Source organism: Hylobates moloch, unplaced genomic scaffold (assembly GCF_009828535.3).
Source record: "Hylobates moloch isolate HMO894 unplaced genomic scaffold, HMol_V3 SCAFFOLD_22, whole genome shotgun sequence".
Lineage (NCBI taxonomy): Eukaryota > Metazoa > Chordata > Mammalia > Primates > Hylobatidae > Hylobates > Hylobates moloch.
Window position 1 is genome coordinate 13972982 of NW_026652297.1, and position 26182 is coordinate 13999163.

A 26182-nucleotide genomic window follows, 5' to 3' on the forward strand; every position below is an offset into this window, starting at 1 on the left:
AAAAAAACAACACAAACAAAAAACACAAAGGCGGCAGGGGGGCAGAGAAACACTTGAACCGGGGGGGGGGGGGTTGGGGGGAGGTTAAAACACCCCACCTCCCCCCCCGCGGGGAAAAAAAAAAAAAAAAAAAAAAAAAAAAAAAAAGCCAAATGCAGTGGCTCACCCCTGCAATCCCAGCACTTTGGGAGGCCAAGGCAGGTGGATCACTTGAGGTCAGGAATTCAAGACCAACCTAGCCAACATGGTGAAACTCTGTTTCTACTAAAAATAGAAAAATTAGCCAGCATGGTGGCATGCATCGGTAATCCCGGCTACTTGGAAGGCCGAGGCAGGAGGATCGCCTGAATCCGGGAGGCGGAAGTTGCAGTGAGCCGAGATCGAGCCAACCATTGCACTACAGCCTGAGCAACAAGAGTGAAACTCCATCTCAAAAAAAACAAAAACAAAAGCCCAAAAACAAAAAAACAAAACAACAAAAAACCAGTCAAATATAGCAGTGGCGGTGGCGGGTTGTATACCAACTTTAATGACACTAATGTTAATAAGTTCTGATAACCCACTACCATCAGACCAGCCATGTGTATATTTGTATATATCTACTGATTGATTACCCTCCCCAGTAGATAATGAGCAAGTGAAGAGCGAATTCATGTTTTGCTATTTGTTGAACAATGTGTTAAGAATGTTTTTATGAGGAAAAGATGTTAACATAAAAAGTATTTGACAAATTTCTAAATTTTCCTTGGACTTGATTAATCTTTACTCTTACTTTGACCTAATATTGTGTTGTGTAGGCTATTTTTTTTTTTTGGAGATAAACTTTTGCTCTTGTTGCCCAGGCTAGAGTGCAATGGCACCATCTTGGCTCACTGCAACCTCCACCCCCCGGGTTCAAGGTATTCTCCTGCCTCAGCCTCATGAGGAGCAGGGATTATAGGGACCCGCCTGGCTAATTTTTGGCTGGCTAATTTTTGTATTTTTAGTAGAGATAGGGTTTCACCACATTGGGCAGGCTGGTCTCTAACTCCTGACCTCAGGTGATCTACCCACCTTGGCCTCCCAAAGTGCTGGGATTACAGATGTGAGCCACTGCGCCTGGCCTGGCTAATTTTTCTTTTTAAGCAATTTAGTTCTGTTTTCCTTCATTTTCCTAGGATGAAAAGTAATACATAGAATATACAGAATGTTTTGGGTCAAAAGCTATAAATTGCCTTTTTTTTTTTTTTTTTTTTTTTTTTGAGATGGAGTTTCATTCTTGTTACCCAGGCTAGAGTGCAAATGGTGTGATCTCAGCTCCCTGCAACCTCCACCTTCCAGGTTCAAGCGATTCTCCTGCCTCAGCCTCCCGAGTAGCTGGGATTACAGATGCCTACCACCATGCCCGGCTAATTTTTGTATTTCTAGTAGAGACAGGTTTTCACCGCAATGGCCAGGCTAGTCTCATACTCCTGACCTCAGGTGATCCACCTGCCTCAGCCTGCCAAAGTGTTGGAATTACAGGTGTGAGCCATCAGGTCCGGCCTCAAATTGCTTTTTTCATTTCATAGCTGTTTGAAAATCCTCAGATAATAGATTAATATTTGCTTAAGAGTGAAGGTTTTTTTTTTAACATAATTAGAAGGTCTCTGAAATTAACTTTGGATATTTTAACCTGTCTTAAATGAGTCTAGCACCTTCATGTATAGTTCACATGCTGTTAAAAAATATACTTTAAATCGGTAGCTTATCATGATAGACAGTTTCTCATTTATGTAACCATCCAATACCAGAGTTAGTGGTAGCTATCTTTTCTTCATAGGATGATTCGGGAATCTAAGCCCCTCCATTTTCTGGCTCTTCTTACCCCTAGAGCCTTCATGTTGTTTGCATTCACTTGGTTGGAAGGGGAGAGAGAAAGAGAAGCAGTGTCTACTTCTTAGAAGCCTTTGGCCCCTCTATTTACATTCCATTGATGGGAACTTACCACATACTCAGGTGAGCTAAGTAATGTATTTCATAGCTGGATGCTTGCTTCCCCATGTTAGTGCATACAGATTAGTCACACTACAATTATTTTTAGGTAATTAGAAGGCATGCAATAAATATTTTGCTTTTAATTTCTCCAAAACACAATAGATTATAAAAGCTGCTGATTAGTGCCAAGATAAGAGCATTCACTGTCTTCAGGTTATTTAGAGCTAGATCCTTGAAGGAAGTTAGAAACTTTAAATAGGAATTTTCTTAGCCTCTGTTCAGTTACACCCAAAGGTACCTACTGTTACTCGTGAGCTTAGCTTTTAGCAAATATATTGATGTTGTTATTTTTCTGTACTTGCTGAGTTCAAACGTGGTTTTAAATTAATATGGGTGTTTTAGATAATATTAAGTCCCTTCATGATTTCCCCTAAATCATTTTCCAAAGGCTTTATCCCTATATATATAGAATTTTATACAGATTATCTAGGGCAGATCAAGTAAGTAAAGAGATGACTGTAGTGTTTGTGATTATGATAGTTGTGTGTGTGTGTGAGTGTGGGTGTGTGTGTATATGTATACACACACATAAAGGATTATACATTTACTGGTTTTATTTAAGTAATGTTTAGGAAAAATGGACTTTATTTACATATTTCATTTATATTATTGTTTATAGATGTTTAAATATATGAAATATGGTGGGCTTTCTATTAGTTTAATTTTCAAAGAGGGAACCTAACTTACTTTAATGCTTCTAGCCAAATTATCCTGCATGTACCCTCAGTAAGAATTGAAATACAGAAAACATTGCATGAATAAAGCTATATCCAGGTATAAATGAGATTTCTTAAAAATTCTTTCTCAGTAAATTTGGTTTGAATATGCTTGTGCAGTTTCTCATTGTACACTAACTTGAATCATGTATGAAGCAGAATCCTTGCAAAAAGCTAATTCACAATTTGTTTCCAAACTACTAAAGAAAACTGAATGTATCTTGATACAATTTCTCACTGTTTGCTAGGTTTTAGTCTTAGCTTTTGAGATATGAAGACAAAAGAGATTTGTTTCCTTCCAGTGAGGACCTTTGATCTCAGTACAGGATTTCTTAATCTGGAGTTAGTGCTAGCATTCTTAGAGGACATGAACACAGATGGAAAGAGTGGTAAAAAAAAAAAAAAAAATTGGAATTGATTAATTTTATTTTTTAATTTTTATCATTATTATTATTATTATTATTTTCGAGTCTCACTCTGTCACCCAGGCTGGAGTGCAGTGGTGCCATCTCAGCTCACTGCGTTCAAGTAATTCTGCTGTCTCAACCTCCTTAGTGGCTGGGATTACAGGCCACCATGCCCAGATAATTTTTGTGTGTTTTGTTTGTTTGTTTGTTTTGAGATGGAGTCTTGCTCTGTCGTCCAGGCTGTAGCGCAGTGGCGTGATTTCGGCTCACTGCAACCTCCACCTCCGAGGTTCCAACGATTCTGCTGCCTCAGCCTCCCCAGTAGCTGGGATTACAGGTGAACACCACCATACCTGGCTAATTTTTGTAATTTTAGCAGAGACAGGGTTTTACCATGTTGGCCAGGCTGGTCTCTAACTCCTGACCTCAGGCTTGGCCTCCCAAACTGCTGGAATTATAGGTGTGAGCCGCTGCTCCCAGCCTGGAATTGATTTAAAAGGCATAAGTGAGAAAACTGATCTAGGACAGGTAAAACAATTGTTGAAGGCATTGAAGATGAAATTTGTAGCTGTTCCAGTTCATATAATTATTTGATATTTTTCCTAAGGCTCTGTAACCCAGATATTAGTAATCTAAATTTACTGTTCAGCAAAAAGAATAAGAATGTGAGTTATGATTCGTTCCAGGAACTCCTTTCAGTAGTTATAGTTCATTGAGTGTCCTGAGTTACTTGAAACAAGGCAGAGTATAATCTGGCATGTATAGTCTTAGAAAATGTTTGTAGATGTCATGCTGTTTGCAGCATTAATGGGCTGGGATATGAATGTCTCCTAACTGGATGCAGAGAGAACCTGAAAAAACATACTTAAGAAAGTTAAAAGCCCCATATCCCATATTAAAAATTCATCCTTCACCTGTCACTCAGATGCTTTCCTTGGTGTGTTCCTTGCTAGCTTCTCCTCAGACCTACGGAAGTAGAAATTGTGGATTGAAAGATATTGGATGTATCTTCAATAAGAATATCAAAATGCCTCAGCATTATGTCTCAAATTAGGATAGAGAATACTGTGAACCAAGAAACAAAGCTTCAGTGACTGGGCATGCAAGAAGGGGTGGCTTATGAGGCTGATCTATCACAAGGTGGAGGAGTGGTGGTAGGAATCCTGGCAAGGGTCCTAAAGGCTGATCAGTCTTTTGAATGCTGATGGGAACAGGATGGCTTGCATGTGACAGTTAGTAGCTAGGAGACAGCAATTATCATAAAGTACCTAAAAAGGAAGTACTGTAATATTCCAAGGTTACTGGGAGAACAGCCCAGTTTCAGATAAGGGCCAAGGAGGTTTTGTGAACTGGTTGAATGTATAGAGGAATTTTACTGTGTGAACTACTAGCTTATTGTTTTCAGTTCAGATATTTTTAGTGGAAATAATCTTGAAGGAACATCAGTGGAAGAATAAGGAGAAAGAAACCAAGAGCGGTATGGTACAAGAATACCAGGACAGGAGAGCATTGTGCTTTTAACGATTGTTGGTGATACAGATTACATGGTCATTTACAAAGTTTTATTGGCTTAGGTGTTTAGAATAAATTGGCTTTAAAATTGAACAGTTGTATAGGCTCTCCATCTGGTTTTTTGTTTTTTTTTTTTTGCTTTGAGTGACATGTAGCTGATCCCCAGTTATTCTACAGTGGGGAAAATACTATGAGGAGACAAAGAAAGTTGTCATTATTTAACTGGAATGGTCTTGGGCAAGTCACTAAACATCTTCCCTCCCCTAGTTTCCTTGTAATTGATTTTCTGTCTAATTAGGTTTTTTTGTTTTGTTTTGTTTTTGTTTTTATCTCCTTGAGAGACAGTGTTTCACTCTATTGCTCAGGCTGGAGTGCCAGGGCACGATCTCGGCTCACTGCAACCTTTGCCTCCTGGGTTTAAGCAATTGTTGTGCCTCAGCCTCTCAAGTAGCTGGGATTACAGGTGTGCACCACCACACCCGGCTAATTTTTGTATTTTTAGTAGAGACAGGGTTTCACCACGTTGGCCAGGCTGGTCTCGAACTCCTGACCTTAGGTGATCCACCCACCTTGGCCTTCCAGAATGCTGGGATTACAGGCATGAGCTACCGCACCGGCCCTAATTAGGCTTCTTGTGAGAATCAAGTGAGGCTAATTTATGTCAGTATATTGTTCTACAAATTATTTTAATTATACTTGGGCTCATGATAACATTAAAAACAATTCATGATAAATTCAGCCCAGTTTCAGTGGACTTAATGTGGTTCTGATTTTGTAGATTTTTTTTGTATTTATAGATATTGAGTTCTAGAATACATCATGTTAAAATTTAACTTAAAACTAGAAAAAAGTTAGAATGAGAAGGATTCTGAGTGGTCCTGTTTTGAGTCAGGCAATACCTTTTTAAGCATATACAATATCCCTTACCCTGAATTAATTTTTTTATTTAATCTTCTTTTTAATTGTGTATTAAATGAATTACCTGAGAGCCTACTGCTTTTAATAAGATGCTAAGGTTAATCAAACTAATTCATTTCAATATTGACTAATTTGATACCATTATGTTTTGTAATAAAGAAATAATGCAGCTATAGAGAAGCAGCATAGCAGTTCAGAATGGGTCTAAAAATTGACACTAGTTTATGCACAAAAAGAAAAATAAAAACAGGTAATGAATTTCTCTTCTTAACCTTTTTTTGTTTCTTTTCTTTACTATTGTGGCAACCGTTTGCTCATCTCTCAAGTTATTTGTGGCGATTTGCTGGTTCATGAAATAACATCTTGGAATTGCTAATTTATTTTTTATTTTATTTATTTATTTTTTTGAGATGGAGTCTGACTCTGTTGCCTAGGCTGGAGTACAGTGGCTTGATCTCTGCTCACTGCAACCTCCGTCTCCTGGGTTTAAGTGATTCTTCTGCCCCAGCCTCCCAAGTAGCTGGGACTACAGGCACGCACCACCACGCCTGGCTAATTTTTGTAGTTTTAGTAGAGATGGCGTTTCGCCACATTGGCCAGGCTGGTCTCGAACTCCTGACCTCAGGTGATGCACCCACCTTAGCCTCTCAAAGTGCTGGGATTACAGGTGTGAGCCACCGTGCCCGGCCTGGAATTGCTAATTTATGTGATCCAAATTTAAAGCCTGGCATTATACCATTAGCAACTAGCAAAGGATTTTTTCCTTCCTTTTTCCCTTATCAGCTCTTGCTAATGGATCTCTGAGAAACAGGTGGTTAATGTTAACTGTTACTTCAAAAGCATCTGTTACATGTGAAACAAACTCCCTCAGCTCTCCTTAAAACTGTGGTGAGCCTCTTCTAGTTGTGTTTAATACCTGAACTTCTCTCATTGCAGGTATTGGCTATGTACCTTTGATACATTTACGTTTCTTTGTTAACCCCCCACCCCCACCTCTTTAACCCCCACACAAAAAACAAAGCAGGATTAAATGTTTTCCTATATCAGGAACTATGGTAAGCACTTTTTGTATCCACTTAGCACCTTCCACTGTAAAATGTATATAGTCAGCACTTAGTGATTTACTAAGATGATTTAACAAATTATTTCCTTTTAGATGTATAATTTTTAAAATAATGTTTATTACTTTTTTATTTAGCTCATATATACTCTTGTTAGAAATTTAGAAGAAAACTTTAAAAGGAAGAGAAGTATCACACATAGCCATAATTTCTAAGATTTTGGTTCCTGGTGTTTTGTTTGGTGTTTGGTCTAGGCTTATGTTAAAGTTATATTTGTTTTATAAAAGTGGAATGATTAATTTTTCCACTGTTGGTATTCTTTGAATATATGTGAATTTTTAATATGGTATTCCATAATTTCCATTTTTTCATTTCCATTTTGATTGTGTTATAATTTTTCATTATCCTAAGTAGAAGTAAACATTTAGAAAATCTTGATGCCCATATACTTTTTTGTGTGATTCATTTAACTAGGGCTGCTGGGTCCAAAAATATTAATATTTTTAAGGTTTCGTATAAATATTACCAAATAGCTCTCTCTTCCTACCAGCATTGTAAATACTTATTTTGCAAACCTCTGGCAACACTGAGGGTCATCATTTAAATGTATTATTTGTCATTTGAAAGATTAAAATGGTCTATTTGATAAAAAGACAGGTGATATTTTTTCTGAAATACTTATTTGTGTTTCCTTTAAAAATCTTTTTAAAATAACTTAGGTATGTAATGCAACAGCAAAATATTAGGGATTGTTTTTGAACTTGCTGATTGAGTAGAACCTACATGTAAGTGGCAAGAAAATTCTGAAAATGAAGAGTAATGAAGGACTTGCTCTACCGATTTGTAGATTGTATCGTAAAACTTCAGACAATGGTAATGTAAATTAGCGTGGCTCAACAGCTGGCAGATGGATCACTTGAACAGAAATAGACCTAAGTGTATCAATAACGTAACTAAGTTAAAAATTACATTCTTGTCTGGGCTTGACCTATAATCCCAGCACTTTGGGAGGCTGAGGTAGGAGGATTGCTTGACCCCAGGAGTTCACTAGCTTGGACAACATAATGAGACCTCGTCTCTACAAAAAAATTTTTTTTATTCTCCTGACACTTTTCTTTTTCTTATAATTGTGACTGACAGTTGATGAACAACTTGAAAAAAAAGAAAAGCACAAGATTTTTACCTCATACCATATACCAAAGTAGAGTCTAGATGTAGTAAATAATAAAATAATAATTCAATGAGAAAAAAATTTGGTGAAAAACTATTAGATTTAAGAATTATACTCGGGAGGCTGAGGCAGGAGAATGGCGTGAACCTGGGAGGCGGAGCTTGCAGTGAGCCTAGATCGCGCCACTGCACTCCAGTACTCCAGCCTGGGCGACAGAGCGAGACTCCGTCTCAAAAAAAAAGAAAAGAATTATACAAGAATAAATGCAAACTCAAAGCAAATGATTTGTTTGCCTACTTTGTATATTCAGCCTTTTACCATATAATAGCCACCTTTTTACTGTTTAGTGCTTCTAATCTTAAATACTAACTTGATGTTAATATTGTCACCACAGTTTTTCTGTTTTTTTATTTACCTAGTATTTATTGATTCATATCTTTATTTTCTTCTATTTTTATCTAAGTAATACGTGTACATGACTTAAACAAATCAAATGAGCCGGACGCGGTGGCTTATGCCTGTAATCCCAGCACTTTGGGAGGCCAAGGCAGGCATATCACGAGGTCAAAAGATCAAGACCATCCTGGCCAACATGATGAAACCTCATCTCTACTAAAAATACAAAAAATTAGCTGTACGTGGTGGTGCACGCCTGTAGTCCCAGCTACTCGGGAGGCTGAGACAGGAGGATTGCTTGAACCTTGGAGGTGGAGGTTGCAGTGAGCTGAGATCACGCCACTGGACTCCAGCCTGGCGACAGAGTGAGACTCCGTCTCAAAAAAAAAAAAAAAAAATTCAGATGGTATTGTGACCAAAATAGCAATCCCCTGTTCTGTCCTCTCCACCTCCAACCTGGTCCTCTAAGGAATGTTTTCATTTCTTTTAGCTTTTTTCTCCTCTGGCATTTACATAATTATTTACTGACATTTTATACACACTGACAGCATTGTACTAATTGTTTACGATGAACGGGGAGTACATCTAAAGCCTTAGTAAAACATATGCAAAGTAGAATGTAGGAGTTGCCCCTCCAACCCTCTCAAATTCAGAGGCTGGTGGACACCTCAGTAAAGTATCGGGGCAGTCAGTGGTCTGGAACATGTTATCAGAATGTGATGTTTTGTGGAATAAAATGACACATTGAAGAATCCCATGTAGAAAGTAACTGTGGGCAGCTTCTTGGCCCTGAGGTTTGTCTCCAGCCATTAGCCAGCAGGACGTCAAGGGCTTCAGTTATACAACCACAAGGAAATCAACCTAAGTGAGCTTAGAAATCGCTTCTTCCCAGTTGAGCATCCAGATTAGAATGTAGCACAGTAAGTGCCTTGATTGCAGCCTAATGAGACCCTAAACAGAGGATTCAACTGAGCTGTGTTCAGATTCCTGAATCCACAGAAATTGTGAGATAATAGATAACCAATACAACTACCTTATGGCAGAGACAGGAGAACTAGCATAGTGCTAAAGCATTCATACTTAGTTGAGTACGAAGTTATACTTCTGTCCATTTCAGGTAACAACTTGCTTTGAGTGGTTCTTGTCAATTGGAGAAAAAGGAATTAGTGAGGTCAGTAGCTGCATATCAAGTTCCAGGGGCTGCCACTACAGTTAATGTAACCACCTAGTTAAGTTTATTATAGTCCATAGTCATTCTTCAAGATCCCTCTAACTTCAGCATAGGCCAAACTAGTGAGTTAAATGAAGATGTAATAGATTTTACCACCCCTGCTTCTTTCAAGTCTTTGATTAAACTCTGCAATTTCCCAGGGATGTAGTGTTTACTTCTAGTTTATTATCTTGGTAGGGAGAGGAAGTTCCACGAACTTCCCTTTAACCATATTTAACCTTAATGACCTTTATCGTGTAGGTTAGAAAGCTGATATGGGGATTCTGCCAGTTGCCAAGTGTGTCTTTTCCAATTACACATTCTGGAAGTGGGGAAATAACCACAGGGTGGGTCAGTGGTGGTCCCACTCTTAGACAGACATGAGTTACAACTCCATCATCTATTACCTGACCACTGTAAGCCCCTGATTTAACTGGTGGACTACAATGGCATTTTGAATCCCCAGGAATTAATGTCAATTCAGAGACAGTGTCTATTAATACATGAAAGGTCTGGATATTTCCTTTCAACAATGCACAGTATCTCTAATTAATGGCTGCAGGTCCCTTTGGGAAAGGATTAAAAGATTTATTATATGTACTTGGAATAGTTGTACAGGGATCTGGTTTCCCCTTCAGTCAAGGGGCTCTGGGTCTGTGAACTGACACAGGTCTGGAGACTGGTGAGAGGCCATAACTCTCCACAAGTTAGATTTCTGCCTACCAGGCCTAAAGTTTTTTCTTCTCCATAAATCAAACAGTATTCTTGCGGGCTGCCCACCTATTTTTTTCCTAGGGGTACTGGTAATACTATCTACTGCCCAAGATCTCTGCAGGCCAAGACGTTGTGAATACCAGTGTGTCCCTACTGTCCTTTATAGACAATTTGCTCACTTGGTCTTTGATGGTTAGGCGTGGCCACTTGGGCTGTGTTACCTTGGGATCCCATCATCTCCATAGAAACCTCTTAATGACCACATTCCCCATAGTCATATCTGGCTTACAAAAAAGAGTAAGCTTACAGAACTTTAAAAGCACGTAGATGTAGTTACTCCCTTCACTATTGTAGTTTTCATTGCCTCTGGGCCCTCCTATGGAGCATAGTTGAGGAATGGGGCAGCATGTGTATAGTTCTCATGTGATAAGTCTAGTCCAGCATTCCGAACTCCCTAATCTGTCAATGCCAGGGAAGCTCTGGTATCTCAGCTGTTAAATCCAGCTTTCAGTGCACCAACCAGATAAACTGTTGTAGTCACTTTCAGTGACATGAACTAATGTATGAAGTCTGGAATCTCTAGTAAGCGCGCCTGATACCAATGAATTTGGCCTGTTATGGTTTTATACCACCTCCTTTGGTAAAATACATTTAGAATCTACTATCATACATGTTCCTCAGATTTCTATTGGGTGTATAAGCTATTTTCTTCTGGGTTATAGTGTGTATTTGTCTTCTTGGAGCGTGCTGAGATTTGACCCTAGTCATGGATCTAGTGGCATCAGGGGCTGGTTTTGGTAAGTCTTCAGGAGAATGAGCATCCCCCTTCAAGGCATCTGTCCATGTAAAGTTATCAGAGGTCTTTCAAGCTTAAGAAGGCTAGTATTCTCAAACCTTGGAAAGCAAGCTACTTCCACTGGTTTGGGAGGCTCAGAATTACTTGGAGGATGGGGGAGAGCTATTCAAAATTGTTTGTTTGGTCTGGGACCAACCAGAGTTCTCTGTTCCAAGTTTTAGGATCTCATTCTTTGCCAGTTAAGATCCTTATTTCCAGATGAAAAACTTGGTGAGACTGAATTAAACTGTTACTGCCTCTGACACAATTAGATTTTTTTTGGCTTGATTTTCAACAAAATCAGCCCCTCACCTATAAGAAATGAGACATTCTAGGATTCTTCATGGAAGTTCTCTGGTTCTCAAATTATGATTTAAGCTGAGCATTAATTGACTTGAGCTTTTTGTTTTATCTCTGTAAATACTCAGGTGTACTTAAAAGGATCTTTCTTAACCCTACTGCCTTTACAGCCATAATTATTGCCATAATTCCTAAATTCAGCAGCCATGTAAGCTTTCAAGGCATGCGCTTGAATTGGTACTTTATCACAATCAGCCACCGGCAATAGCTTGATTAATTTTCCCAAGTTACTATATGCTATCGATTACTAGCATCCTATTTCCTTGGCAAAGAGCTAAGCTCTATCTTTAATTCAAGGATATGACTCAAATCCCCAGGTCTCTTCTTTTCTGATTTATCCCCTGGAACAAGTTTTTTTTATCAATCTGGGTTTAATCAAGAGCCAGATTGTCGATAAAATTTATTATAAGTATATACTAAGCTATGATAGAGGAATAACTATAAAAATGTAAAAGTAACTCTAGAGGATATCCTAGGTATTAAGGAGATTTCTCAAGAAAAGATAGAGTTGGAAAGGGAGAGATCCCCTTTTCCCTGTTGGAATTCAGACCTTGTCTGATAAGTTGGGTTGCTGTCCATTAGAATATAGAGAAGTTCACTGCAAGTTCTTGCCTTGGCCAGAGCTGGTTAGCAGTTGCTGGGTAGCAGGAAACAACACTCTGAGGAGTAGTCGTGTTGAATATGGTAGACAGTTTTACAGGGGGAGACAGGGCACTGCCCCGAGTATGAGACCTGGAGCATGCCAGTGTCCATGTTGGAAGGGCAGCATCGAGAGAGTGATTACCAGTCCCAGGCTTGGGCACAAGGTCAACAAAAGGCTGCATACTCTTGGTGTGAGGCTGACCACTACTGGATTTTCTCAAATACACTCACCAATGATGAACCATGCAGCAAGAGCAAAAAAAGCAAAACTCAACATACCAGAACTAGGAAGAGGAGACCCCTTCCTCCTGCAGTATCCTTTCAGAGCTCTGTACTGATAAAACTTAACATCCTTCTTAATGTAAAGGAGAAATACTTATACAGTCTCGTCCATTATTCCAGAACAGATACTGAAGCTTAAATTTGGGGCCAAGAGGCAATACATTGATAATTGATACAGAGGTTTTCCGCTTGTGTCTAGTTTTTTAGCTAATTGCTTAAGAGGTAAGACATTGAAAGCGATTGGATGCTTGGTGTGTAGGGATAGAGTTGGTCCATTCTGTCTGACTTGTTTTATTATTGGTTCTAGTATTTACAAGATTTTTACTTTTTTCTTTGAATTCGTGAATTTTACCTAGCTGGGCTTAGATGTGTGTCATTTTTCCATTAATTCTGGCTACCACTAGATTTAAATCATTTATTGATGAGGTGGATTTTCCTCTTAAAAATAATCCGTTTACTTGCCTTTCTTTTCTTTGTTCTTTTTCCTTTTCTTCTTTTGAAATGGGGTCTCTCTGTTGCCCAGTCCTGAATGCAGTGGCACAATCTCAGCTCAACACAACCTCCTCATCCTGGGCTCATCCCGCGCTTAAATGATCCTCCCATGTCAGCCTCCCAAGTAGCTGGGACTACAGGCATGCATCACCATGCCTGACTAATTTTTGTATTTTTTGTTCGAGGCCAGCCTAGGCAACATGGAGAAACCTCATCTCTATAAAAAACACAACAAAAAAACCCATAGCCAGGCATGGGTGGTGCGCACTTGTGGTCCCAGCTACTCGGGAAGCTGAGGTTGGGGGATTGCTTGAGCCTAGGAGATCGAGGCTGCAGTGAGCTCTGATCGCACCGCTGCATTCCAGCTTGGGTGACAGTGAGACCCTGTCTCAAAAAAAAAGGGAAGTTTTGCTAAAATTCCTCTGATGAGAACTTCTGCAAGATAAATATAGTAACTATAAAGACAGCTTACAAACTGGAAGGATATATTTTTAATATAAAAACTTGACATGAAGAGAATTGATATTTAAGATATTCCTTTTTGTGCTATGTTTATTTAGAAATCACTGTTACAGTACTAAACTTTTAACCTGGTTGGGTACCAGGTTAAATTGAAAAGTATGTACACTTGTTGAAAATAATTTTCTATTTCAAAAGCAGAATAATACAAAACAGAAAAAACACAAAACATTGGTATCAAGTGAAGTATGAAAAATATACTTGTCGTGGGGCATTATATATTTATTTTTCTAAAAAGTGATATTGAAGTGATACTGAAAGCTGTAATTCTGTTCCTAACTAAGGTAAAATGAAAATATGGCTTATCACATGAAGGGCTATACCATTTAGCCAAACTTAACAAATTTCTGTGAGTTCAGGTAGTAATAGAATTATATAAAAGGCCAATGATTAGATCTCATTGGGCTGAAACTGCAGTTAATACGGAACTAAGAATAAAAGAAATAGCCTCATGTCTATAGCGTCAGTTTGTCTCCACAGCCCCTGAAGAGTTACATTTAAAAAATGTAAAACAATAAAAACAAAAAAACAAGCTTTGGAGAGTTCTGAAAATCAGTAATGTTTTAGCTTATACCTGAAGATAAAGTAACAGTCTAATCTCATGGAGTAATAAAAAAATTTCTATCTCACTACATAGTATTTATATATGCATTCACAGAAAATGTGTGTGATATTGCTAAAAGCTATGTTGAAAAGTAGTACCTAAACATTTATTATACAGTGATTCTCAGTTTGGAAGCGGGAAGGTCTTTCATTCAAAATTCCTGATTAAGTTCTTGAATTTACAAAGTAATGTAATTTATATTATCTTTCCCGTCTGCTTGTCTTTCTCCAAAGCAAACTAATCTACTCTTAAGCAGCAGTATAGAATACTAATTCTCTGTGCCCTTGTCTGCTTAACCAAGGCCCTACTAAATGGCTTACTGAGAAAAGTATACTTACCTAATAGAATTTGAAGAATGTGGACTCTGTACTATGTAGATATCTAGATTGAATTGATTGATCTTTTAGGTTTACCTTACTGGGAGCTTAGGCAGATTTAAAACTCATCTTTAACTACTATATTGACTGCTCTTTTCCATATATTTATATTTCCTCTTTGTAGCCTTGATGGTTTTTTATTCTTCTCAATTTAAAAAATGTTATTTTTAAACTACCTCATATTCCTTATGGAACAAGACAATATTAAGTTTTATACTGCCTTCTAGTACAATATGATAAAATCATAATTATAGCAAATGTCATCATTTTTGTCATATGAATGTAATCTGTGATTCAGATGCTGCTTGTTATAACTTTCTCATTGAGGATCTATGGCTCAGGTCTCGAGGTTTTCTTTGTAGCCAAGTCTTTTTTTTTTTTTTTTTGGGACGGACCTTTGAGACGGAGTCTCACTCTGTCGCCCAGGCTGGAGTGCAGTGGCGCAATCTCGGCTCACTGCAAGCTCCGCCTCCCGGGTTCACGCCATTCTCCTGCCTCAGCCTCTCCGAGTAGCTGGGACTACAGGCGCCCGCCACCACGCCCGGCTAATTTTTTTTTGTATTTTTAGTAGAGACGGGGTTTCACAGTGGTCTCGATCTCCTGACCTCGTGATCCGCCCGCCTCGGCCTCCCAAAGTGCTGGGATTACAAGCGTGAGCCACTGCGCCTGGCCTGTAACCAAGTCTTAAACTGGAATGAATTCAGGACATTCAAGCCTATTAGTGTCACAAGTTGAATTTTTCCATACCTTTTCCCATGCTTATGTGTATGTGTGTGTGAGAGAGAAAAAGAGAGAGATTTATTTATTTAAAAAATAGAATCATGCTCATTTCTTTGTGCATTTGATGTCAGAAACAACTGTTTGTATCATTAGTGCTAACATAGATTCAGCTCATTTGTATTACTAGTTACATTTCATTCTACTGTATGGATATACTGTTTAGTGAAACATTCCTTTATAGACATTTAAATTGTTTCGTGGGGTTTTTAAAATGGTAAATAGTAGTATAATACCTATATCCATGCAAATAAATATTTTCTCTAAGTGGGAGGAAGGCTGCATATAACTATTAGTAGCCAGAGGGGCAGTTTTTGGCAGAGGTGACTTGCTATCTACCAAAAGTTATTTTTCCTTTTTCATAGTGAAGAACGTTCAAGGAGGCTGCTGGCAAACAGAGACTCCATTTCTCTACTTCCATTGCATTCATATATGGCTAGCTAACAAGTTCTTGCCTGTGAAGTATTAATATTAGCTGAAATGATATGCACTACTTCCAAACATGACTTACAAAAATTTCCCATGAAATGCTGTCTGATTATTGATATTCATGGTTGACCTTGGAAGCCACTTGTTAAAGATACAAGATCCTATGTCACCTTAGGTCCCAGAATGATTGTGTGTCTGTAATCTGTGATTCAGATGTTCTAAAGCTATAGCCTTCTCTTTGGGTCTGTGGCTATGTTATCAAAAATAGCCTTTCGGTTAATTTTCTGTTGGAATTATATTATGTCCTTATCCTCCAGATAAAGACAATCCACATTGGAATATTCTGTTTATTAAGGTAGAAGCCACTTTGGTAGGCCAAGGCAGGAGGATTTCTTGAGCCCAGATGTTCGAGACCAGCCTAGGCAAAATGGTGAAATCCTGTCTCTACCAAAAATACAAAAATTAACCAGGCACAGTGGCATATGCCTCTGTTCCCAGCTACTTGAGAGGCTGAGGCGGAAGGATAGCTTGAGCCTGGGAGATTGAGACTACAATGAGCCATGGTCGTGCCACTGGACCCTAGCCTGGGTGACAGAGTGAGACCCTGTCTCAGAGAAAAAAGAAAACCCCACTACCAAAAAGGTAGATTCTTAGGTCATTGATTTAAACCCTTCTTTATATAAACTGTAACTTAGCTATAAATTATAAATATTTAAAGCTCTAAATTTTCTTGTAAACACTGCTTTAGGTGGATTCTACAGTTTTTGAAATGTTTTTATTCAGTTTTAAAAATTTTCTCATTATCAAACATTTGGGGATATTTTAGATATATTTTTGTTACTGATTTTTAAATCAGATTTAAACAAATTTTTAAATCTGTTATTGCAAGAGAGCTTGCTCTGTATTATTTCAGTGTTTAAAAACTTACAGAGGTTTGATTTATGATTTATTTTGGTGAATATTCTTATGTGTACTTGAAAAGAATATGTATTCTGTAATTGTTGGTGTTAAGTTTTATGCATTAGTTAGATCACATTATTAGTAATTTTATCCCTATCTTCTATACACTCATTAATTTTTTTGTTTGCTTCTTCTATCAGTTAACGAAAGATGTGTGTTAAAAATTTCAGCCATGGCTATGAATTTGCCTCTTCTTTTAGTTCAATTTTTGCTTTATGTATTTTGAGACTCCTGTTATTTGGTGTTAAAATTTAATGTTATAGCTTCCTAATGAATTTACTGTTTTATTATTATAAAATATTTCTCTTTATGTTTGGTAGCGTTCTTTGTCTTGATTTCTACTTTGACATGAATATAACCACAACATGTTTCTTATGGTTAATGTTTGCATGGTGTGTGTATATGTGTGTGTATGTATATGTATATATGTGTGTGTATGTATATATACATAAACACATACACACACCATGCAAACATAAACCATAAGAAACATGTTATTGTTATAGTTACATCAAAGTATAAATCAAGGCAAGGATGTGCTTGTGTGTGTGTATACACACACACACATACATATAGTTTATTGTGGCCTATCTGTGTTCTTATATTAAAAGTGTGTCTCTTGTAAATATTATGTGGTTGGGTTTTTTTGGGGGGGACAGGGGGACAGAGTTTTGCTCATGTCACCCAGGCTGGAGTGCAGTGGCGCGATCTCGGCTCACTGCAACCTCCACCCCCTGGGTTCAACCAATTCTCCTGCCTCAGCCTCCCGAGTAGCTGGGACTATAGGCGCGTGCCACACCCAGCTAATTTTTGGTATTTTTAGTAGAATGGGATTTCACCGCGTTAGCCAGGATGGTCTCGATCTCCTACCATGCTGATCCGCCTGCCTCGGCTCCCAGAGTGCTGAGATTACGGGCTTGAGCCACTGCACCCAGCGTCTCGCTCTGGCACCCAGGCTGGAATGCAGTTGCGCGATCTCGGCTCACTGCAAGCTCCGCCTCCCAGGTTCTCGCCATTCTCCTGCCTCAGCCTCCTAAGTAGCTGGGACTACAGGCACCCACCACCAAGCCTGGCTAATTTTTTGTATTTTTATAGAGATGGGGTTTCACCATGTTAGCCAGGATGGTCTCCATATCCTGACCTCGTGATCCGCCCGCTTCGGCCTCCCAAAGTGCTGGGATTGCAGGCATGAGCCACCATGCCCGGCCAGTTGGGTCTTTTTATCCAGCTTGGACAATCTGTCTTTCATGAGGTTGGTTTTGTTTTTATTTTTTGTTTTAGTTTTTTAGTCTGAAAATATTTTATTTGCCTTTATTTGAAATTTTTTTTTTGGCCAGTTAAAAAATTCGGGATGGACTTTTTCATCTTTCTTCAGGACATTAAATATGTTACTGTATTGTCCATGGGCTTGCATTGTTTTTGTTGGGAAGTGTGTCATTATTCTATCCTTTGCTTCCCTATATGTACCCTTTGGTTGCTTGAATTTTCTCTTTGAAAATTTTCAGCACAATTTGATTATATGCCACATGTGATTTCTAAAACAGATTCTTAACTTAGTCATGGTCCTCTGTATTAGGAGAGGCTGCATTATCCACCCACCTATGCCCATACTTGGCAGTGCTTCTAACAGTTGCCATTCTCTGCCAACTTAAGAAAGGCTCATACATGACTCCCTGAAGTTTAATTCTTTTTTTTTTTTTTTTAATCCTTTTCTTTTTTAAAGATAAAGTCTTGCTCTGTCACCCAGGCTGGAATGCAGTTGAAGATCACAGTTCATTGCAACCTTAAACTCTTGGACTCAAGTGACCCTCCCACCTCAGACTACTGAGTAGCTGGGATTATAGGCATGTGCCACTGTGCCCAACTAATTATTTTAAAAATGTTTTGTAGAGTGAGGGTATCACTGTGTTGCCTAGGCTGCCCTCGAACTCCTGGCCTCAAGTGGTCCTTCCGCATTGGCCTCCAAAGCTCTGAGATTCCAAGTATGAGCCACTGCACCTGGCCTGGAGTTTAGTTCTTTTTAAATTCATTTATCTTCATATCTCTCTGAAAGCTTATAAAAGGTACAATTTTGTTTACTTCTGGATGCGTAACCAATATATCAGGGTCAGTATCATTTATTATATAAATAATTTTCCCCTCTAAAATTGAAATGTCTCCTTTGTCATAGTGGAAGTTATATATATCTGGATCTATTTCTTCTGCATTTATTTTTTACCTTAATGCAAAGAGCTATTATTTATTTTTATTTCTGTGCTCTGTTCTCTTATATTACTTGCTTTTTTTTTTTTTTTTTTTTTTTTTGAGACAGTCTTGCTCTGTCACCCAGGCTGCAGTGCAATGGCACGCTCACAGCTCACTGCAGCTTCATCCTCAACCTCCACCTCCCGGGCTTAAGTGATCTGTCACCTCACCTCCCAAGTAGCTGGGACCTCAGGTGTGCACTACCACACCTGACTGATTTGTGGATTTTTGGTAGAGACGGGTTTTGCTACATTGCCCAGGCTGGTCTCAAACTCCTGAGCTCAGGTGATCTGCCTGCCTCAGCCTATGAAAGTGCTGGGTTTACAGGAATGGGCCACAGTGCCTGGCCTTGTTTACTATTTTACTATTTCTGATTGTTTTTCAGTTCCTTCGTAGTATGTTTTAATGTTTATTTTATTTTATTTATTCATTTTATTTTTATTTATTTAATTGAAACAGAGTCTCGCTCTGTTGCCTAGGCTGGAGTGCAGTGGCACCATCTTGGCTCACTGCAACCTCTGCCTCCCAGGTTCAAGTGATTCTCGTGCCTCAGCCTCCTAAGTAACTGGGATTACAGGTATGCGCCACACGCCTGGCTCTTTTTTGTTTTTTCTTTTCTCTCTCTCTTTTTTTTTTTTTTTTTTTTGTGTGTGTGTGTGTATTTGTAGCATAGATAGGGTTTCACTATGTTGGCCAGGCTGGTCTGGAACTCCTGACCTCAAGTGAGCCGCCCATCTCGGCCTCCCAAAGTGTTGGGATTATAGGCGTGAGCCACCACGCCCAGCCTTATTCATTTTAGAGACAGAGTTTCACTCTGTTGCCCAGGCTAGAGAGAGTGTGTTAGCATGGTAATAGTTCACTGTAGCCTCACACTCCTGGGCTCAAGTGATCCTCCTGCCTCAGCCTCCCAAGTGGCTGGGACTGTGGTCACGTGCTACCATTCCTCACTAATATTTTTTTGTTTTGTTTTTTGTAGAGGTGAGGGTCTCTGTATGTTGCCCAGGCTGGTCTTCAACTCCTGGCCTCAGGTCATCCTCCTGCCTTGGCCTCCCAGGAGTTGTTGGAATTACAGGTGCAAGTGAGTGTGGCTGGCCCCAAGTTTTTGTTTGTTTTTTGACAGGGTCTCACCCTGTCGCCCAGACCGGTGTGCAGTGGTGCGATCTTTGCTCACTGCAGCCTTGGCCTTACAGGCTCAAGTGATCCTCTGATCTCAGCCTCCCAATTAGCTGGGACTACAGGCATGCACCACCATTCTAGCTAATTTTTGTAATTTTTGTAGAGACAGAGTTTCGTCATGCTGCTCAGGCTTGTCTCAAACTCCTGTGCTCAAGTCGTCTGCCCACCTTGGTCTCCCAAAGTGCTGAGATTACAGGTGTGCGCCACCACGCTCAGACCAAAGTGTTAATATTTCTGATGCAGGTTCCTGTGTACCAGTCTTAGAATGTTTTGAGCTCTTCATATGTAACTGGTGGGAGTATAAATTGGTACAATTAAACTTTGGGAATTAAAATTCTACTCAGACTGCCTTTATATTACTGGACCCCTGTAAAAGTGAGGAAGTGACTTTTTCAGTTTTATGCCACACTCTGTTACCTAGGTTGCAAAGCATTTCTGCTTCAGTCCTGAGTCTAAAAGTTGCTCTTGATCTGCTCTATTCACTTCTAGTTTTCACCATCATCCTGAGCTTACAGGGCCTGACACATTATTCAGCAGAGGTGAACCTTGCCTAGATACCATGGTATTCTTTTCTTCTTGACCCTCTCTTACCACCATAATCTTCTTTCTAGTTTTCTCTTTACTTTAAAAACAAAACCCCCCAGACACTAACGTGATGAGACAGTGAAACAGTATTATGTACAGAAAGTCTTCTCTTTCACTTGGAGGAAGGGAAAGTAGTTCTCCCCAATGGAAGGTCATTGAAGAAGGGATATGCTCAATCAGAATGGGCTAAATTAAAATAACTGACAATACCTAGTCTTAGGTGAGGATGTAGAGCACCTGAAAATCTCACATCTTGCTGGATGTCATACATTGCTGGTGGAAGTGTGATTTATTACAACTTGTTTTGAGAAATTATTTGGCGTTATCTACTAAGCCTTGATGTGTGTGTGTAATGTGTGTTAACAAATCTGCTCTTGGGTCTGTAATACAGAAAAGAATGTTTACATTCATCAAAATGTGTATACATAACAGTTTTATTTGTGATAGCCCTAAACTGCACAGAGTACTCATATTCCTCCACAGTAAAATGGGTGATAGATTGTGGTATATTCATACAATGAAATAATATTCAGCAATGCAAAAAAGGCATTACTAATACACATAACAATGCTGCTGAATCTTACCAATACAACTTTGCTTGAAAGAAATAAAAAACAAAAGATGATACCATTTATATTAGTTTCAATATCATCTCAAACTAATTCATGGTAATATGCATCAGTATAATAATTACCCTTTGTGCCAGGGATGTTTACTGGTTGGAAGGCAACATAAGGGAGCCTGTTTTAGTTTGGAAATGTTTTATATCTTCAGTTTGGTTGTGGTTACACAGGTGTATGTATTTATAAAAATTAAGGTATAACAGGATTAATGCATTTTACTGTATATAAGTATACCTTAGTACACAAAATTTTATTTTTTTAATTTACATTTTTATACATTTCCTCTGATCCCTACCTCTGCCCAAGAAAATCTCAAACAGTGCTGCCCACTGGAATGCAAACTGGAATTACATTAAATTTGCCTTGTAAGTTGGCAAGACTCTCAGACTTTATTGATACAGCACTAAGTCTTTTTTTGAAATTCAGAATACGATACTTGTTGAAGTCTTTTTTTAATATCCTGTAAGTTTTAATAATTTTCCTCATTAAAAATTCTCTTAGATTTATTCTTAGGTATTTTTCGTTGTGAAGAAGCTACTAATCCATTTATATTTTCTAGTTATTGCACTATTATTTTGTATATTTATCTTGTCAGCTACCTTGTCAAATTTTCCTATTATTAATCTCTTGAATCACTTTAATAGAGACTCCTGGGTTTTCTTATCATCTGTAGGAAAGGAGAATTGTCTTTACTAAATTTTTACTAACTTTTGCACTGACTAAAGACTTCAACCCTGGGTTGAATGGTTAGAGGGGCATCCTTGCCTTGTTCTTTAATTAGTTGAAATATCTTAAGTATTTCAACAACACATATGTTTTAGTCTTTTTATCCTTTAAGTAGATTTTATTGAACCCTAATTTTCCTAGAAAGTTTTTTTTTTTTTGGATTGCCTACAGAATTTTATCTGATACATTTTTGAGATCTGATTTGATATATAATTGTTTTATTTTTCTTTTTCACTTTGTTGATAAATTCAATTATTTGATTTCTTAATATTAAGCCATTCTTGTATTTTTGAAAAAATGTCTCTTATTATTTGCATTCTTTATATGCACTACTGGTGGATTATGCTTTCTGATAACTCAGAAAGTTTGTGTCTATGTAAAAGTGAAGTTAATTTAATTTTTATCATTTTCATAATATGGTTTGAATATTATCTATACTTGCTTAATAATTATTGGACTTAATGGGATTGGTAAGGTCCAGTTTGTTTTGGATTCTATTGTAAACAAATCTTTCAAACCTAGTAAGTCACTTTTTATTGGCCTTTAAAAATGAGGGAGTCTCTACTTTTATTAGGCTACAGAGAAATAATTTCAGGTAAGTAATTTTCTTGTTCAGATAGAAACACACACAAACACACAAACTTTTTTGAAAATTTATTTGCTATAATATCAAATTTTTTTTGAAGTTTTCATTTTTATATTTTTTTTCCACAGTCCGTGGTGGATGACTGGATTGAATCATATAAACAAGACAGGGACATCGCACTTCTGGATTTAATCAACTTTTTTATCCAGTGTTCAGGATGTCGAGGTACAGAATGTTGAAATAAATGATGTACATTGAGCCTGTCAGTCCAGCAGTGTGACTTTCACTTCACCTGCCACTAGTCATATATAATTTACCCTTAAAATAAAAGATTATCTGCTAATCTTTTTCTGATAGAGAATATTATTGGTAAGTTATTTAAGGATATTCCATTTTTGTTCTTGTTCAGTTTTGCTCCTATAAAGTAACACATTAATATAGTTTTTGAAATTTTAGGAGGAAATCTGAAATTCGTTCAGTAGTTTCATGAATTGATTTTTAGATCATAGGCTTTTATAATTTTTACTCATATTATTTGTATGTATGCTCCATATTAGGAAGTGTGCTAGTTGCTAGCTTTCATTCTTTTATATCCCTGCCACTATTTTGTACTCATTTTATAGTTAAGTTTAAATAATTTTCTTAAAGTAACACAAGTAGCAGAATCAGGTGTCTTAAGTTTACAAGTGTAAGACAGTTTATTAAAGTGTAATTTTATTTTTATCAGTTTAGGAGATAACTACTAGATCTTTTTCTCCTCTAGATAAATCTTAACAGGTTAATTTGTATTACATGGGGGAAATGAGTTGTTAAATCACCATTCTCTGCTTGTGAATACAGAAGAATAGTAATCTTTTATTGAGATAACTGACCAAATTGATTTCTTGAAGCCTTGTTTATTTATGTGCAAGTTATCACTTACCATATTGACATGAGTAGTTTATCAAATATTTACAGAGCACTAACCTTGTACGAGATACTCCATCCGGGTATACAGAAGTTATCAAGGCAGTCTCTGCCCCTAAAAGGTGTTAAAGTATGTGTAATTTTTAAAGGATCTTCATTGTGAGGAACAAAAAGGGAAATACATTAATAGTTCAGCAAAGGGCTCGGTGCAATGATAAGTATAATAAAACTGGTTACTATTTAATGACTGTTTAGTATGTGGCAAGCTGTGTGCTTTACTTACATTAGCTCTTTTTATCTTTGTTAACAGTCCCATCAGGCAGATCTGATCTTTATCTTGTAGATTGCAAACTGAGATGAAAGGGTTTAGGTAAATTTATTCCAGATCATACAGTTAGCAAGTGTGAAACTCAAGATTGAGAGTCAAGCTGTGTCACCTGGAGTGTGTGTCCCCAGCCACAAGACACTGTGGGAATAACAAGAAAGCAAGGGATGCTGATGCAGCCTAGGCTGTGTGTCTCTGTGTATATGTGTGAATGTGGGGAGGTTGTAAAAAAGTATATCCTACAAAAAGCAAACTCTGATGTGAGATTAAAGATGAGTAAAAGGAAGTTAGAAGGATGAGAAAGGCAAAAGGTAACATATGCAAAAAGATCTTAAGACAAGAAAGCATGTTTCAGTCCGGGATGCAGAGGATTCTGTGGCTGAATCGTAGAGCATGGAGATGGGTGAGGAGATGGAGACTATTTGAAAGTAAGAGAGTTTGCTCATTTTACAGCCTTAAAGTAGGTGAGGCAAGCACTGATGATGTGCTTTATATAAATTTTCTCACATAGTCCTATTAATCAACAGACCTGTTGGATTGGGTTTTAATTTGAAAGCAATTAGTACTGTTTAAAATTTTTCCTTTTGAAATTTATTTTCATGGTTCAAAATAAAAAAGTTTAAAAGTTGTATAATAAGAAGTCTTTGCCTTTCTGCCTTCCCATCCATCTATACACAGTTAACTGCTCTTAACTAGTTTGTTGAACTTATCTGTCTGTCCATCTATCTAATTTTCATACCTGTAAGGTAGGAATGTATATTCTTTCCTTCTCCACCTCACCTGTCTTACACAAAAGATAATAGTGTATAGAGACCTTTTTCCTTCATTTTTAAAAACACAGGCTCATTGCATTCCTTTGTGTATATGTACAATAATTTATTTAACTAGACTTCTATTAAAAGACCAGTGTGTTATTTGTAGCCTTTTGCTATTACAGAGAGTACTGTAATGAGTAATTTTATGTATACCTTATTTGGTCTTTATAAAGAATGTCTGTAGGTAAATTTAATTGTTATTATATTAGATACTGCCAAATCATCAGCTATAGGAATTGTACTCTTCTATACTCTCATCAGTGATATATTAAAATGTCTTTTTTTCTTAGCCTTTTCAACAAAGTGTATTAAGTTTTGGGATTAGTCTTCAGAATGATTTGAAGATAATATTTCACTCTGATTTTTAAAAGTGCTTTGAAGTTCACGTAATATACAAGTAAGCATTTTAAAGTGTACCAATTCAGTAGCATTTAGGGCATTCATAAATGTGCAGCTGCCTTACTTTGGGTTGCTGTAACAACACCATAGACTGGGTGGCTTACAAATAATAGAAATTTATTTCTCACAAGTCTGGAGGCTGGAAGTCTGAGATCAGGGTCTCAATATCGTCTGGTTCTGGTGAGGGCCCTCTTCCACATTGCAGAATACTAACTTCTGGTTGTTCCCTCACATGGCAAAAAGAGGGTTGAGAGCATTTTCTGGGGTCCCCTTTATAACGGCACTAATCTCATTCATGAGGGTCCCACTCATCACCTAATTGCATCCCAAAGGTCCCACCTTCTAATACCATCACTTTGGGGGTTAGGATTTTAATATAGGAATTTTGGGAGGACACAAACATTCAATCCATTGTAGCAGTTACCACCTCTCTCTTTTCTCAAAACTTTAAAAGTCTCCCCAGGAAAATACCCTATATCTGTTAGGTAATCACTGTTTGTTCTTTTTTCCCTCATCCCTGGCAATCATGAATCTACTTTCTGTCCCTGAGGATTTGCCAGTCCTGGTCATTTTATATAAAAGGAACCACACAATATGTCACCTTCTGTGTGTGACTTCTTTCACTTACCATATGTTCTTGAGGTTCATTTAAGTTGTAGCATGTATCAGTAGTTCATTTCATTTAGGGCTGAATAATAATCCATCGTATGTATATATCACTATTTGTTTATCCATTCACCTATTGAAGGACATTTGAGTTGTTTCCACCTTTTGACTATTGTGAATATGGCAACTTTGAACATTCGTGAACAAATATTTGTTTGAGTACCGTTTTTGAGTCTTTGAGGTGTAAATTCTTAGGAGTAGAATTGCTAGGTCATATAATAATTCTGTTTAAACTTTTTGAGGAACCACCAAACTGTTTTCCACAGTGGCTGCACCATCTTATATTCACCACCAGAAATGTATGAGGATTCCTATTTTTCTACATCCTCAACAACACTTGTTATTTTATAGTTTTAAAAATTATAGCCATCCTACTGGGTATAAAGTGATGTCTAACTGTGGTTTTAATTTGTGTGCACTTAATGCCTAATGATCTTGAACTTCTTTTCATGTGCTTGTTGGGCATGTCTGTATTTTCTTTGAAGAAATATACATTCGAGTCTTTGCTCATTTTAAAATTAGATTATATGTCTTTTTGTTGATGAGTTGTATATATTGTGGATACCAAACCTTTATCAAGTATTTAACTTCAGCTATTTTTGCCCACTCTCTAGGTTGTCTTTTTAACTTTCTTAGTGATGTTTTTTATGCACAATAGGTTTACATTTTATTAAGTCTGAGTTCTCTTCCTTTCCTTTCCTTTCCTTTCCTTTCCTTTCCTTTCCTTTCCTTT

General features: G+C 37.7%; 1 protein-coding gene across 3 annotated transcripts in view; it reads left to right on the forward strand.

The window, feature by feature from the left end:
• STAG1 (STAG1 cohesin complex component) overlaps positions 1 to 26182 on the forward strand; it is a 415512-nt gene that overhangs the window by 163147 nt on the left and 226183 nt on the right. The window contains exons 1-2 of one of the 3 annotated variants that reach the window (XM_058433515.1): positions 1894 to 1977; positions 22467 to 22563. The exons of 1 other annotated variant lie outside the window; for it this stretch is intronic. Coding sequence is in view for 1 of the 2 variants with exons in the window: in XM_032143857.2 (XP_031999748.1) it covers positions 22467 to 22563 (97 nt within the window). In the remaining variant the exon portion in view is untranslated. Of the gene's footprint in view, positions 1 to 1893; positions 1978 to 22466; positions 22564 to 26182 lie in introns of those variants that run through there. One more of the 3 variants, XM_032143857.2, reaches the window with a different exon arrangement.